General features: G+C 38.5%; 1 protein-coding gene across 1 annotated transcript in view; it reads right to left on the reverse strand.

Moving 5' to 3' along the window:
* LOC142337921 (uncharacterized) overlaps nt 1–14585 on the reverse strand; it is an 85452-nt gene extending 70867 nt beyond the window's left edge. The window contains exons 1-2 of the mRNA XM_075387561.1: nt 14496–14585; nt 13301–14148 (exon numbers count right to left, since the gene is read on the reverse strand). Coding sequence (XP_075243676.1) covers nt 13301–14130 — 830 coding nt within the window. The 5' untranslated portion in view covers nt 14131–14148; nt 14496–14585. The remainder of the gene's footprint in view (nt 1–13300; nt 14149–14495) is intronic.
* Nucleotides 14586–15131: the final 546 nt, after the last annotated feature.

Genomic DNA, 15131 nt, shown 5'->3' on the forward strand with positions numbered 1-15131 from the left:
CGTTGCATCGGAATATCTATAGTACTCTCTTCAGAACTGTCAGCAATGGTTGACATGCTTTGTAAACGTTTAAATTGGGGAGTCTTTTGTGTACAATTATCGAAAAGGGAGGGTGACGTTGGACTAACGATGTTCATAATTCTTTGAGAATCATCGACTGAGTTTTTCTCACACGAGCTTGAGACCCCTTGTTGTAATAAATCATCTGCTTTTTCTAGGTTTTTTATTCCATAAATTGAATCTAACTGATGTAAGTCACGAATTGTCCCTTCCTGATTATCATAAAAGGGGACGGTTGAACAATCCATTTCATACAGTGATTTCAAAGTTGAGCTATCGAGAGAGGAGGGGTCTGAAATAAATTCTCTTTCAAGTCCTGGAATAAGGTCGATCGGTGCAAGATTTCCGAGAGAGGATCTGGTTTCTAATAAAAAGAGGAACAAGTGATCGTAGACGTATTTTGGTAGCATAATCTTATTAATGCTCACCCACTGACTGTTTTCGCGATTTTGTTCAATGACGGCCGCACACCGACGTTGATAATTTTCTAGAAATAGGTATCTGTGGTGAAAAAAGCCTGTTTTTTGTAGAATCATTACTGAGAATACCATTTTTGTCTAGTAAAACGAACAAATATTTAGAATTGAACAAGTTTGAACTTGTAAGTAGCACAATACTCAATTAGACTAGCCTTTAGCTAAACAGAGACGTTTACAGGGTGTGGTGTCTAGTACATGTATTTGAAGAATAGTTGTTTGTGTATATATGTGTGTGTGTGTGTGTGTGTGTGTGTGTGTGTATAGGTGTATTTGTGATCCGAGAACTTTTACATGTATGCAGGGTTTTACGAGCTTGTCTAAGAGCAAACATAGTAGCAAATGAATCACAGCAAAGAAAATGATTCATTTCCTAAATTTAGACTATTGAAGTAGGTTGTATTGATAACGTTTAGTTAAGCTATGACATCGGCAATTGAAAAAGATTGTGCTTATTCTGACTATTCTTTATCGATTTGTGAGAGCGACAAACGAACTGTAAGGGCTTATGTGAAAACTTATGATAATACTGGTACATACGTGTTCTTGACATTATACAAGCGCAATGAAGTTGGCGATATGAGTTTTAGTCAACGAATATCTTTGTCTCTATCAGAGTTTCAAAAACTTAGCAGTAAAATTGACAAAATAAAGCGTTTGTTGTCGAAAAACCCGAAAAACCATCAGTTTCATCAGAAATTCAAGGAACCAGATGAAGAGCAAAGAAAAAGTACTGCGCGAAAATCCTCAGGAAGATTGAAAAAGAGAACGATTCAGTCAGATGAGGAGAAAGAAAATTTGTCACCTACTGAAAACTGAAACATAAAGTGAGATCGTGTTCAGAGAATTGCTATTCGTTTTCCAATTATCGCAATGTGGTTGAAGCTATGTATGAACAGTCTCCAGAATTTTTCAGAAAATTTCAAAAGTCCTTCAAGTTTTGTATTTCTAATACGTTGCCCGAATTCTTGTTCTCTCCAACAAACAAGGAAGTTAGTTATGCTTATTCAAAGCACTCAAGGGATAACATATGCACCTTTAAAAATGGATTTAATTTTGACAGTCAATTTCACTATCACATTCTGATTGAAATTGAAAAATTTTCAGCCGAAGACCGAAAGTCATTGACGTCAAAACTCTTCAACGTTCCATGCCTTTTTACATGTTTTAAAGAACTCATTTCAAATGTGGAAGATCACGTTGCAGTGGGACCCATAATGGATAAATTGACTGCAGCGGTTTTATACAATAGTCATCACAGCCTGGAAACACCGTGTCGGCGTTCCAAGAAGAAATTACCACAAGTTTGTGTCCAATGGAACTGCAAACGGACTCAACAGACTCAAACTAACTTATTACCTTTTGTTACTATCAACCGTATAACAAATGTTCTTTATAATTCTCCTCATGGTGCAGTTTTAAGTAGAATTTTAGACATATTACAAAGTGGTTATGGAGAGTTTGATTTCAAGATTGATGACTACAGATTCCAATTTTCTATGGATAGTACTGTTACTAACTTCAATTAAAATTTTCCTTGGATGTTTTACCTCTTGTAACTTTGGAAAAGAGTGGTAAATTTTCAAAAGTTAAATTACAACATGTGTTTACTAAATCGCATTAAATCATTGTCATTCATGAAAATCAATGATGAAAATTTAGAATCGAACAAAATATGAGCTATATAAATACAATAAAGACCACAAAGAACAGAGTCCATGGGTTGAATAGGTTGTGATTTGAATACTTCAATAATTTGTAAATACATTTGACACAATCGCTTGAAAACTTCTTGATAGTTTTCTAGAGAGTATCCCAGGGGGTCGGCAAAGTACACGTTGTTTTGGCGTCTGCATAATAAAAGCCAATGCGTTCATGGTTCTGACGATTCGGATGCATTAACAATAATGAAACTCTCTGGTTTGAGTCCAGGAAAGTTGTCAGCTGCAAAGACACCCAAAAATTTATGCTTGAGATGGCAACATTTTCGCACAAAGTTTAAAATTTCAAAACTATCCATGTCCTGGGTAAGTTACCAGAGCCTTTTTTGTTACTTTACGGTCCGAAGTAATATAAAACGTAGAGTTGCGTTCTCCTAATAGAAGAATTTCTACATTGTCAGCTAGTGCTCGGGAGAATGTGAGATCAACTGATATTGAACAGTTGGTTAGTTCTGGATGAATGAAATCGTGAGAAGCTTCCTGAGTAGATGTAAGATCAAAAGCCATAATGAAATGATTATCATAATCTCCAAGAGGAATACCATGTCCTGTGCCCTTCTGTAGAAAATCCAAGGCTTCAATTGTGTTGTAGTGAATTCGTTTACGCTGTGTTGTTGAAATAGGAGTGCCTACAATAGGTAAACCGTTACGGTATATAGTGACTTCGGATAAATTGAAAGCTCGGTAATGAAAGGGGTTTGTCCTGTTTGTACCCAGGTAAGCTTGATTAGTTGTCATTGCAATTATCATCCGGCGTACTGGTTCTTTCGAAAATACATCCTCTTGACGCCAACTTTGAACACCTGTTGTAGCCAGAAACGTTCGAGGTAGAACTTCTGTGAAACCATACACAGCAGGTGTCTTCATTAGCTGTTTTTCAAGTGCTACCAGAACATTATCAGTAATTGTCATTTTTCTAACGTATAAGTTGGCTTGTACTATTTTAACTTTATAATGTTTAGCTGCTGCTTCTGCTATGGTTACAAATTCATTGGAGCTCCTTCGGAAAGAAAATCGTAGAGTTACACCACTCAGAAGATGTTTATCACATGTTAAACTGTCACAAGCCGGCTTACCAATAAAAGTGGCTTCAGCTGACTGTGAAACCAGTGCCTTACGCTCACCAACATCTGTTGCACGGGTATCGGCGCCGTCAACTTTCTGAGGTTCGTCTTCGTAATAATATCCTTGACAGACCAACCAAGTGTTTTTAGCACTGTCTCCGTGAGAAAATTCAGTTTCAATGAATCCCTTGTGTGCATAATTACCATTTGTGTTAGAAATTTTAATACCATTAGCCGAAACAGTGCATTCAGAGAAGAGGGAGTGAAGGGTATTGTTCACAAAATATGGGGTATCTCTATTGGCGGCTTCAGTTCCTGCTCGTAGGTCAGCATCATTTGCTTGGGTAATTTTACATTTGATCTCCAAAACAATTTTCTGAAGGTCAATAAAGTTGTTTCGATCACCCAATACCTCAAATTCTAAGACTGGGCCATCGGGCGAGAAAGATGGTCCAATTTTTTGTGTGAAAGCGTTCTCGAAAGTAACCAGAAGCGGTGGTTTCTCGAAAAGATCTAGAGTTGTGTGTGTTGCCTCGGATGGTAACAGGTTAGCAATCATTGTTCACATTTGAGAAAAAATCAGAGCGACTGCGCGTGACCTGGTTTTTCCGTGAAATGTTTGACGTTGGTACTTTTGTAGGAGAATTGTTTTTTCTTCTACTTACTTTTGAAAACCGTGCTTTTTTTCCACTCCCATATGGTCTTTTGACTCTTTTTTGAACTGATTTTCGCCTTCTTGCGCGGTAAGCTCCCATTGAACCTCCAACTTGTTTCCGTAGAGTTTTCTTGACGGTGCTTTTGAGCGCTTGTTTGGGTGTTTTGCGCTTGCTAGCTACCTCAATTAACACGGGAGCAGCCTGAAGTAATAACTCTTTTCCAATACGTTTAACAGCAGGTAGCACAAATTTCCTGGCAATAGGTAGGGCTGCTCTCCCAATTCCAGCAGCAAGAGCACCGAAACCACTTCCTCGTTGTCTATAGTGTCCCAAAAAATTGGGCGATACTGCTTGTTGCGCGTAGTATGCCTCCATACAAAAACTATGGGTAGAATTTTTTAAAGTGTAAGGTCAGAATAACTTTTCCGGTCCCTGCAAATGGGACTAAGTTACCTGTTTCACTGCGGAGTTGAACTGCAACACACTGAATACTTTTTGTTAACAACTTTTTGTAATCCAAATTACTGAATACTATTCTGTGACTGGGCTCAACAATGCCAATGTTACCGTTTTTCAATCGTCTTTTTGTGTCAATGATTCTCAACAGAGGAGCTTTTGAGTGTCCCACGTGTTGGTAATCGATGATATCGAGGTAAATAAACATGAGTTCAATTCCAGCCGAGAGGTCAAAAGGGTAATCTGAGTCGTGTTCATTTAGATTATTTGTCAACTGCAGATGAGGCTTTGACTTGAAGCCAATGTGGAAACCTGTCCCTCCGTCTTGAGATCCTTTAAAACCGAGCAGACTGGGAATTTGCGGCGTGGGGAACGTTATTCCCTCTTCTTTGTTTTTGAATGTTATGTTGACATGACCAGTTACTTTGTTAACTTTTGCTTTCATTTCCAGCTTCAACTGATTATTGAGCTGTTGAATCAATTCTTCAACATTTTCGTAGGCCCCTTTCAAAACACTTCCTCTTTCTCCAATGTATGGTTTACTAACAGTAAATTCACTGTTTGTTCGGTTTTCTAGTTTCTCTTTTTTTCTATACACTCTTACCTCTGTGTCGACAACATTATAAATAAACGCAGGAAAAATTACTTCACTCAGTGCCACGCGCCAGTCGCCTTCAAGAATGATTTCTTCACTAAACAAATTTTTAAAGTTTGCTAGCGTGTTGTCTGTGAAAACACCCATAGAAGCAGACGAAACAAGATGAACTGTGAGTTCGCCTTCTCCAAAATCTCCGACTCATTGTCAGAATCGTATGATAACTAGAATTTTGTTTCGTTGTCGTATTAATTCTTCACGACAACCTTATTCAACTCCGCTCCGTAAAATTTCCCCAGAATTGGTTCAGCGTTTTTGTCTAATAAACTGTAAGTTGGTGGGTTTTTAGTTGGAATGTCTATTATTTCAAACAACTCATCGGTAAATGTTTGCTTATAACCTTTTCGAAACGTTGTATCTGCTTTCGAAATCCTCACTAAATCGCCAACACTATATTTAGGTTGTTTTTTTCATGCAATATGATGCATCTGTTGTGAGAGAGCGTAAATACGGCACATCTCTTTTTGTTATCTTGTTAGGAGCCATTTTGGTAACCCTGTTAGTACGACCATTAATAGTGTTCACAAAATCTTGTAGCTTTGTTATATAAGAGTATGTCCATTTGTCCTCGAGGTATCTGTAGATTATGTTTTTTAATGATCTGATATTTCGCTCTGCAAATGCCGATTTTTTTTCGCTGTGAGTTGTGTAGAGTTCTATTCCTTTTTTCTCACATAGATTTTTGAACGAGCCTTTGAATTCTGTTCCTTGATCAACCCAGACCTTCTTTGGTTGCTTCACTTTTATCATTTTTTTGAATGCTTCCATACATGTTGTAGCATACTTTGACTTCATTGGTTGTACACGTAAATATCGAGATAAGCAATCGACAGCAACCAGTAAGTAATTTACGTCTCCATTGTACTTTGCAAGTTTGTCAACGTGGGCCAGATCCAGAGACCAGATCTCATTCAGATCAAACACTTTGACCTTTAATCGAGGAAATTTTTTACGGTAAGTTTTGTGTTTGGTATAAGCGTTTTGTGTGTGTAAGAAATTTTCAACTGTCTTTTCTGGGAGTTTCGATGCCTTTTGAAGACTTTTTACACTGCCGTATGCTGCCGGACCCTTTCTGTATAATTTTTTCATTCTTTCATCAGGCGCTACAACTTTTGACGTTTTATTTGAACGTAAACCATTGCTTGATTCCTCTGGTGGTTGGTGAGGTGAAGAGGTTATCTTTGGCGTCGTTGAATTCATCTTCTTCTTCATCGTCCTGGGTCTTAAATTTGGACTCATTTTCAAGTGATATTGTATTTGTTTCACTTCGCGTGGAAGTTGAAGGTTTTTCGTTTTCTGACCTCAATTGAGTTTTTTCAAGTTTTCGCCTGACTACAGCTTTTGCGTATTTATTAATTACCATCTCCTCTTCAATGTCAATAGCATTCAAAATGTTCTCATAGGGAGTCAAGTTTTTATCTATTCTCTTTGTTGGTTGTTGAATGTTGTACAAAAATGTTGTTGCCTTCAAACCTGTGTCGCCAAGCGATGTCAAAACAAAGTTGCCGCTGATTTCATCAATTGTAATTTCATCAGAATTTTTAACAATTTCGAGTATATTTCGAACCCTATCTAGTTTATGCCCTTCGAGAATTGATAAACCAAAAAGTACTTTTTCGTACTGTCCTGAGCTCTGCTTTTCATCTGGCACAGTTTCAACAGATTCCTCTGCTGACTGCTCAGGTTCACTTTCTAAGCCAAGATTAACTGTGTCTGAACTCTGCTTTCGTGTTTGTAAACGCTTTAGAAATGACAGCTGATGCTCCTTGTGTCTTACTTTTGGATCATTCAAAATTCTGCCAACATACGACTCATCTTTTTGTTGCATTCTCAGGTACCGTTTTTTTTGGAATCAGAATAAACTCTTCTGCTGTACTGTTTATTGACATTTTTTAATTTGTAAGGTAATTGTAACAGAAGAAGATAACTTGTTGCACTAATTTGAAACCCAGCTTAGAAAGAAATACTGCTCTCCTCCTTTCTGCTGTATTGGACTTCCGTAGGATAATTTTTGAAATTTTTTCATACTTTTCGATTTTTTTAATCCTAACAGGTACTACACCTTTAACTATATTATATAAACATTCAGTTATTAAAACTAACACTCTATTGTTACGTTTCGATCTCAAAGTTTTCCTCAGCTGTGACCTTGTTAACTGATTCAAACGTTTTAGCATATAAACTTTTGTCTCTCTCATTGCTCAAGGGTATTTCATCGGGTTGTGGAGCTGGTAGGTAAAATATTGAGGGTCCAGGGCCGGTAATATTGGAACAAAATCTTAAAGTTTCTGATGTTTTGGGATTCAGGTCTATTAAAAAGTGACCGAACGCTTCTTTTGTAGACAACTGATAACAATGACGAAGGAATTTTGCGAGATTCAATTGTCTTCCCAAGTAATCAGCTTGTTGAACATCACGAGGGGACTTGAACAAAATGATATGAGTGGTATTCAAGTCAATTGTTCGCGACCATCTACTTTGCTGGAACAAATTGTGTTTTACATAAATGGTATCTATGTTTTTATGTCTACCAGCAGTTGCCAGCTTTCCAAATGTTTTGTCGCTGTAAATTTCTTCGCATGAGTCATCAAAGATAAGCAGACAATCTTCTAAGTCTGCGAGAAAGTCAAAATTTTGAAAACGTAGGAATTGAATGGACAATTTTTTCTTCATAAGAGGAAACTGGGGTTGAAAGTCTTTATAGCAAAACACAACTTTTGAAAAGCGTGGCTGAAAAGTTCCCCGGAGTAACATATTGAATATCAATTGCGTTTTCCCAGAGCCAGAAGGTCCTACAACAGCCATGAAAACCCTGTCTTTTGTTGAAATAATTTTGTTCATAATCTGGGGTTGGGTAAAATGTAACCGACTAGACTTGACAGAATAGATATCCATACTGATGTCTCTTCACAGTTAGAAGAAGAGAAAGCTAGTTTGATTATACAAAGTGTCATCAGCGAGAATATGACAAACATTTGAACAAAGAACACAACCTCTGACCGGGGCAGGTTAATATTATTACAGAATTTCCACGAACTTCTTTCGCTCTCATTACTGTCATATACAAAATCTTGAACAACATGCGAAGAGTCAATTTCATCAATTGCATTGTCTTGATCCATTTCAATTTTTATAAAAGTTTAAAATAATTTACAAAAGTTTACTTTTCTTCATAAAAGATTTGATAACGAACAAAACCAGTTCTCAAGTCTTCTTCGGTTTCCACTAGACGACAGACGAAACATGCAGGTAAACAGTTTGTTTTCTCGTAATGAATAATGCTTTGAATTTCTTCCGTTGAAAGAAATGATATTAGAGCTGAAGGCAAGGAAGAGCTACATGGTTCCATGATTTTTCCAATTGGTTGTTTTGGAACCAGTATTAACTTGGGCGGACTGAGTTTCTTTAGACGAGCGTTCTGGTTGCAATTGTTGCTGTTGTTGTTGCTGCTGCTGTTGTTGATGGTGCTGCTGTTGCTGTTGAATTGGTTCGTGTTGTTGGTGCTGCGGTTGTTGAATTGGTTGTTGTTGATTATATTGTTGGTAGCACTGATAGTCGTACTGCAGCTGCTGCTGTCTGTTACAAGTTGTTGGCTGTGCTCCATGATGATGTCCTCTAGTCTGATGGAAGAATATGAATTGATCAAGTATGGGCAGAAATGTTGCAAAGTGTACTAACTCTTCTTGAGATAATACGATTTCCTGCTTGTGCTGCAATGTCTGGTTTTTGAAACTGACTTTCTCGTATTTAATCACTGATGTCAGAACTTGACCCGATGTTGTTATCCAAGTTGAGATAGCTAAATTTGGAGATATCAGTGTTTCCAACTTCGATGGATTTTGATTCGTAATCTGATGTTGTTTCCAAAAGTTGTAATTGCTCTGGTTGTTCATCATTAGCTTGTTCTTTCAACCAATTAAAGAAGAAATTAGCTTTTCGGCGAGCACAATGATTCAGGAGTTTGCCAGCTATCCTGCTAGGGTAATGGTTTTCACAAATGTTTACAATCTTTGAGTTGTTGCCTCTGGCATCAAATTTTGGACAACCAATCAGATCCAAGTTAATGACTTTACAGTCGAGCAGGTTTGCCAAAAACTCTGACTTTTCTTTTCCTTTGACATAGTATACAGCTTTCGGGTTTCTCAGTTTCACGCTTTGTAAAATTTGTGTAAGATAAATATACGGGTAGACACCATGTTCCCAATGTAGACCATGAAGATACTTGGTGAGCCAATTAAATGCTCGCTGCTCAGCTGGAGGCAATGAATTGAATGAGCTAGGAGGAAGAAAAAGAATGCAATCTATATACTCTTCTGTACAAATTGCCAATTCCTTCACAATAAAATTTTGTTTTGAATAACGAAATGTTTCACAGTCAATAACAACTGCTCGCTCTCTCAACATTCTAACAAATGAAAAGTGATAGGTTTGAACAATTTTGTATACCAACAAAAAGCAATTCCTGTAATATGCCCTGCAAAAGGGCTGTTAATGTCACATGGTAACATGTAAGCATAGCCCGGTCCTTGTTTGTAGTACTCTTGAATGTATCCGGCTGCATCATGTAGAATAGCATGCAGTCTCAATATTTTCGAATCTTTCAGAAAACGATCCATTGATGAATTATCCATTCCAATCAAACCTCCATAAGGTCGAAGTTTCATAGCAATGTCAAAATCAAAGTCTGTTGATCCGTTGAACAAGGAACACGCTGCTAAAAAATAGTTGCGTCTTACAGAGTTGTCAGGATAAATTTTTTGTAATGATAAATATGTTTTGTGAATGATTTCCAGGTCATTTGTTGTTATAACAGGTTTGGTAAACAACATTACACACCGTCTCTGAGCAATTGTTGTATTCGGTGAATTTCATTCCAATAGAAGTAAAAATAACCGTAGTATTGCCACCGGCCGCGTGCTTTTTGATAAATTGTTAAATGAAGCCTCGGAATATTTTTGGAAGTAAATTTCGTGTTGATACTTAGAACAGTCTTCCTCTCAACACCTAGTTCCGTGCAAATTGTTTTGAACTCGTAGTAGCAATCGTATCTTCTACCCTGAACAATTTCTGTTTTCCAAGCAATGCTGACCAATAAAAACTCCGTCTGCTCCACAAAGACTCTGAACTAATTCAAATGTTAGTCGAAAAATTTCAACGCAGTAAAACTTCTCCATTCGAACTCGAACACATTCTGAAGAGAGTAAGCTGACTGTGCTTTTCCACCGGCTCAGTACAACCGTTTTTAAGTGAAAATTTCTGTCATGAAATAATTTAATTCTCAAAAATTGTTTTGAAGAGCTATCATCTTGTTTGATACACCAATCACCAATCTTTTTCAAACTATCTACAGCTTCAACAGCTTCAGACGGCGTCATTTTTTGAAATGAATGATTTTTTCCACGGATTCAGTTTCTGTTTCGGAAAAAAATGAACTATATTAATGAGTAAGAAAACATGTCTGATACTAAAATGTTCTCACTCTACTGAAACCATTTGCTCAACAGAACAAAAAACTCTCCCTTAGTCTCTTGTTAGACTTTACCACCTCTCTGCGAATGTGGTAAGGCTGGAGACTGGGTGGGGGGTAATTGAAGATAGTGTTTCTACTATCTTCAATTACCCCTCACTCTGGGCCTCCACCCGGAAGATGTATGGAATCTCAGCTTAAGCCTAAAAAGCTACAAGCTGGAACCACGCATCTTCCTTGGGCAGTAACACACATCAGTCATCTGAACTCCAGGTGGAAGGTGTAATTGTTACTCTCCACTTTGAAAAAGCAAATTGCTTTTCAAAGAAATTAAACTTTTCATAAATGAATTAAATATATCTTCATTATATTTCTCCAATTAGTTCCCTGAACCGCTGAACCTGGGGGGGGGGGGGGGGGAGGAGGCGCTCACGTTCAGAGCCGATTGTCTTTGAGATCTGCAAACCGGTGCTAAAAATATTACACAAAATTTTATCACTTCAAAATTCATCAATTTTTCAGATTTTCAATTTTTTAAAATTTTTTAAATGATGAGGCTCACCTGGGCTGACGATGACACACATTACATAACTGCTACTTCCCAACAACCCTCTTAATACAAAACATTCCCATCAAAAACATCAAGAATTCAAGAAAAATACCAAAATTGTGTATTACTGGGCACGCAACGGGGGGGGGGGGGACATTTGGGTGTTACTGTGTTCGCAACGGGGGGGACACGAAAAATTTTTTCGAAAAGTTGATAGCTTTTGGCGTTCTCCACCGCTCTTGGAGAACGCCAAAAGCTATCAACTTTTCGAAAAAATTTTTCGTGTCCCCCCCCCCCCCGTTGCGAACACAGTAACACCCAAATGTCCCCCCCCCCCCCCCCCGTTGCGTGCCCAGTAAGACACCTTACTACTAAGGTAAAAGCTCAGAAAATGCCCACGAAAAATTTTAGCTGTTTCTTTGCGCAAAAAAAATACAATTATTCGTGCTTACAATCTTACGCACCCTATCAAACTGCATGCAAAAAAAAATGTTTACCTATTCTGCAACTGATGAAGATTCAAATGGCAAATTTGCGTCAAAGTTAAAGAGAAATGAGAGAGGTTTGAGCAATTTCCGGTATATAACTACATCTCTCTTTAACGTCTGATTGAACGCCCTCTTTGAAAGGGAAAAATTTCAGAAACTGAAGACAAACGCACGCAGAGAAAATGGAAATCAGCCAGTCTTGAAGTCAAAACCAAAAGAGCTATTTACTACACAGAAGTATTGGAGCACTTTTAAATGCAGTTCTTTAAAAGAGCAACTTGAATAATAATAGTAGAGTTCATTAACATAACTTTCCGAGCAAGATATATTAGGCTTCTTCTTTTAAAAAAATTTAACGTGTAGTACTTGTTCGAAGTTCTTAGAAATTAGATACTTACTGAGTCCAACTGTTTCAAATTTGAAACGAAAGATTATTAGATTAATTTCACTCAAGATTTTAAGACTCTTTTAAAGCTCAATAGAGGTGTAACTTAAAATTTTTGGGTGCAAAAATTGAGACCTTATAGGGGTTGGAGCCCGCGACCTCCTGGATAGTAGTCAGACATCTTTACACCTAACCCACAACGGCGTTGTCATTCAACCGCTAAAATTCACGTTTATATCAGCAACAAAATTAATTTGAGAGAGAGAGAGAGAGCAATTGAATACATAACCGGCAGATTGCCGGAAAATAGCCGCCGTTGATTCCAATAAGCATGATTGGGATTGAAAGAATAGAATAAATTTAAAAAAAGATTTTTGTACAAAAACATTTTTTAAGTTCGATTTCTTTTGATGGCATTTCGTAGTTGAACATACTTCTGTTTCTTAGAGAGAGGCTACAGGGGCTACTATCAATACCAATAAGCATTAGAGATGGTAACTAAGACTTATAGGAACGACGTTCAAATGGCGGGCACTATGGGTTTATGGGTTTAAAATTTGGCTTTATGGGTTTATCCCGTTTCTATTTCTGACTTCAATTTTTTATACCGACTCTGATCATTTTGAATTGCATTGCTAAGCAACTGATGTTCAAAATCACTTTTAGCAGCATGAGAGAAGAGAGAAACTAGCCTAGAGAAGTCAAAAAGTTTTCACGCAAAATGTTGAAAAAGCGGCAAAATGAGGTAAAGCGAAACATTTTTTTGTTCGACGAAGTAAAAAAATAGGAGCGCTAAAATAGCCAGCTGAGAAGACGAGGGCGGCTATTAAACATAAACCGACAAATGTCGGAAGAATTGCTTTTGGACGACAGGCGAGGCAATTTAATTCAGTGTCTGTAGCCTAAATCAATTTTTCTTTATGGGTGCAAAATCCTTTCCGCCAACGGGATTCGAACTCTGGACCTCCCGATCCACAGCCAACCGCACTAACCACTGCGCTCTGATGCACTAATATTTGCTATACAGTAACCGATTATATATTAGCAACAAGGGAGAGCAATAGAGATCACTCAAAAATGATGAACGAAGGCGTGAAAAAGTCACTCGAGAAGTCACAATATTCTAGAACAAAAGCGCAAAAATGCTCACAAAAGCGCAAAAATGCTCTCAATTTTTGCATAAAAAAGACCAACATGCTTACAATTGCTTCAAACCTCGTTCGAGAGCAATTAATCATATCGCTCAGAGAAAATTGACAAAAAAATGGACCTAAAAATATACCTCCCCACCATTTGTTCGCTCGCATTCGATAAGCACTTACTTTGCCACATTCGGATTACTCGTACAGTTGCGATTGCCCATTTTCTCCATCTTTCCCTCATCTAGTAAGCACGGAACCAGATCAGGCTCACAAACATACTTTAAATCCACACACCTTCCGTGCGTCTCAGAATTGGAAGCGTCCGAAAAATTATCTGGGCAGTAAAACTGGTTCTCACTACAGTGAATCTCTTTACGAGTGCAACCTTGCTCGTCAGTTCCATTCCAGCAATCGTTAAATCCATTGCAAACGAGCTCCATACTTATACACTGACCAGCTAACCCTCCACAGTGGAATTGAGTTGCATTGTCGCAAATTATGGCAGCACATAGAAGCTCGTCCGCTTCGTTGCGACATTCAACAGACGAATTGCAAAAAGCCGAGAGGGGTACGCACTGAAGTATTTTCTCACGTGCCCGGTTTTCAGATGTCCCCGCTAACAAACTTGGGTTACAGAGGCAAATTCTGTCGAGCGGGTCCGGGCAAACAGGTTCGCAAGTTGAGTCGTCTCGTAAAACTTGAGACAAATCAAATGTGCACAGTGGATAAACACAAGAAGTGTTGTTTATTTGTTTAGCACCATTGTTGAGATCAATTCTGCATATTGAAGTATTGTTGTCTGATTCGAGACAATTTCGCAATAATATTGAGTCTTGACAACTACTGCTCCGAGAAACACCGCATAGCTGTGATTCATCGGAGCCGTCAAAACAGTCATAGATAAAGTCGCACACTTGGTTGTACTCTATACATTCGGGTTCTGTTGGGTTTTCTGGGTTCCAACATTCAAAATGAGACAACCCACAAGGCCTTTTCTGACCACTGTCCATATTTAGATAATTGCACGCCTGAAATTGGACGAATTTTCAAAAATTCTGAAAATCAAAGAAAAATAGAATCTTTTTGTTCACAACTTCTCAACGAACGAGAATGACATACAGCTCTTACCAGATTCTTCCTGTACACGACATTCATATGAATATAAACCTGCTGTTTTTAGCAATTTCCACGATTAAAACTGCAGCAATTAACTCACTAGCTTGGGTGCACCCCTTAGTAATTTTATGAGCCCCGGGTGATCAACCCAATTTCAAAACTGGACCAACCAATTTTGTTCAAAGATCTGGTCGCAACTCAGGTTCATTCCAAATCATCGTCCCGAGTTCCTTGAAAAAATAGACGATTCAGAACCTACCGCATATGATTCGTCAATGGCCGTGCTGCAATCTACCCTGCCGTCTCACAATTTTTCATTTGGGATACATTTCCCGTCGCAAGGTATGGCCCCATACCCCTCCTCACACTCCTTGCCCCTCCCCCACAGATGACAGTAAAGGTGGGGTGCATTTTCGTCACTTAGATCACTACAGTCGTATCGTCCATCACACAGTGCAGAATGGGGTATGCATGTCAAGTCCCTCTCACACACAAAATCCGATTCGTTGTCGCAAAATTGTTGGTAGCAACCATACTCGTCCGATCCGTCCGGGCAATCACTCACAAAGTCACATCGTCGCGATAGTGACACACATTGGCGAGATGTTGATAATACGTTTGACCCCTCTTGACCTCTGCTCTGATTTAGGTCATTGACCTTTCCAGTAGAGTTCAAACCAGAAGAAGTGTTCAGCCCCCATCTAGTCCAAGCATTGCACTCGAACTTGGGCTGTCGCCAGTCTAGCCAGCCAATGGGGTCACATCGTGTCAATTTGTCAAAATGGCTGGTGGTGTTGACGTCGCGCTTGCTCCTGAGATTTGACCTCTTGACCTTGGCAGCTGCGGACTGTGGACCCCAATTGAATTTGAGGGCAGAGTCAGACGTTGAACGTGA

Source organism: Convolutriloba macropyga, chromosome 4, assembly GCF_964194025.1.
Source record: "Convolutriloba macropyga chromosome 4, txConMacr16.3, whole genome shotgun sequence".
Classification (NCBI taxonomy): Eukaryota; Metazoa; Xenacoelomorpha; order Acoela; family Convolutidae; genus Convolutriloba; species Convolutriloba macropyga.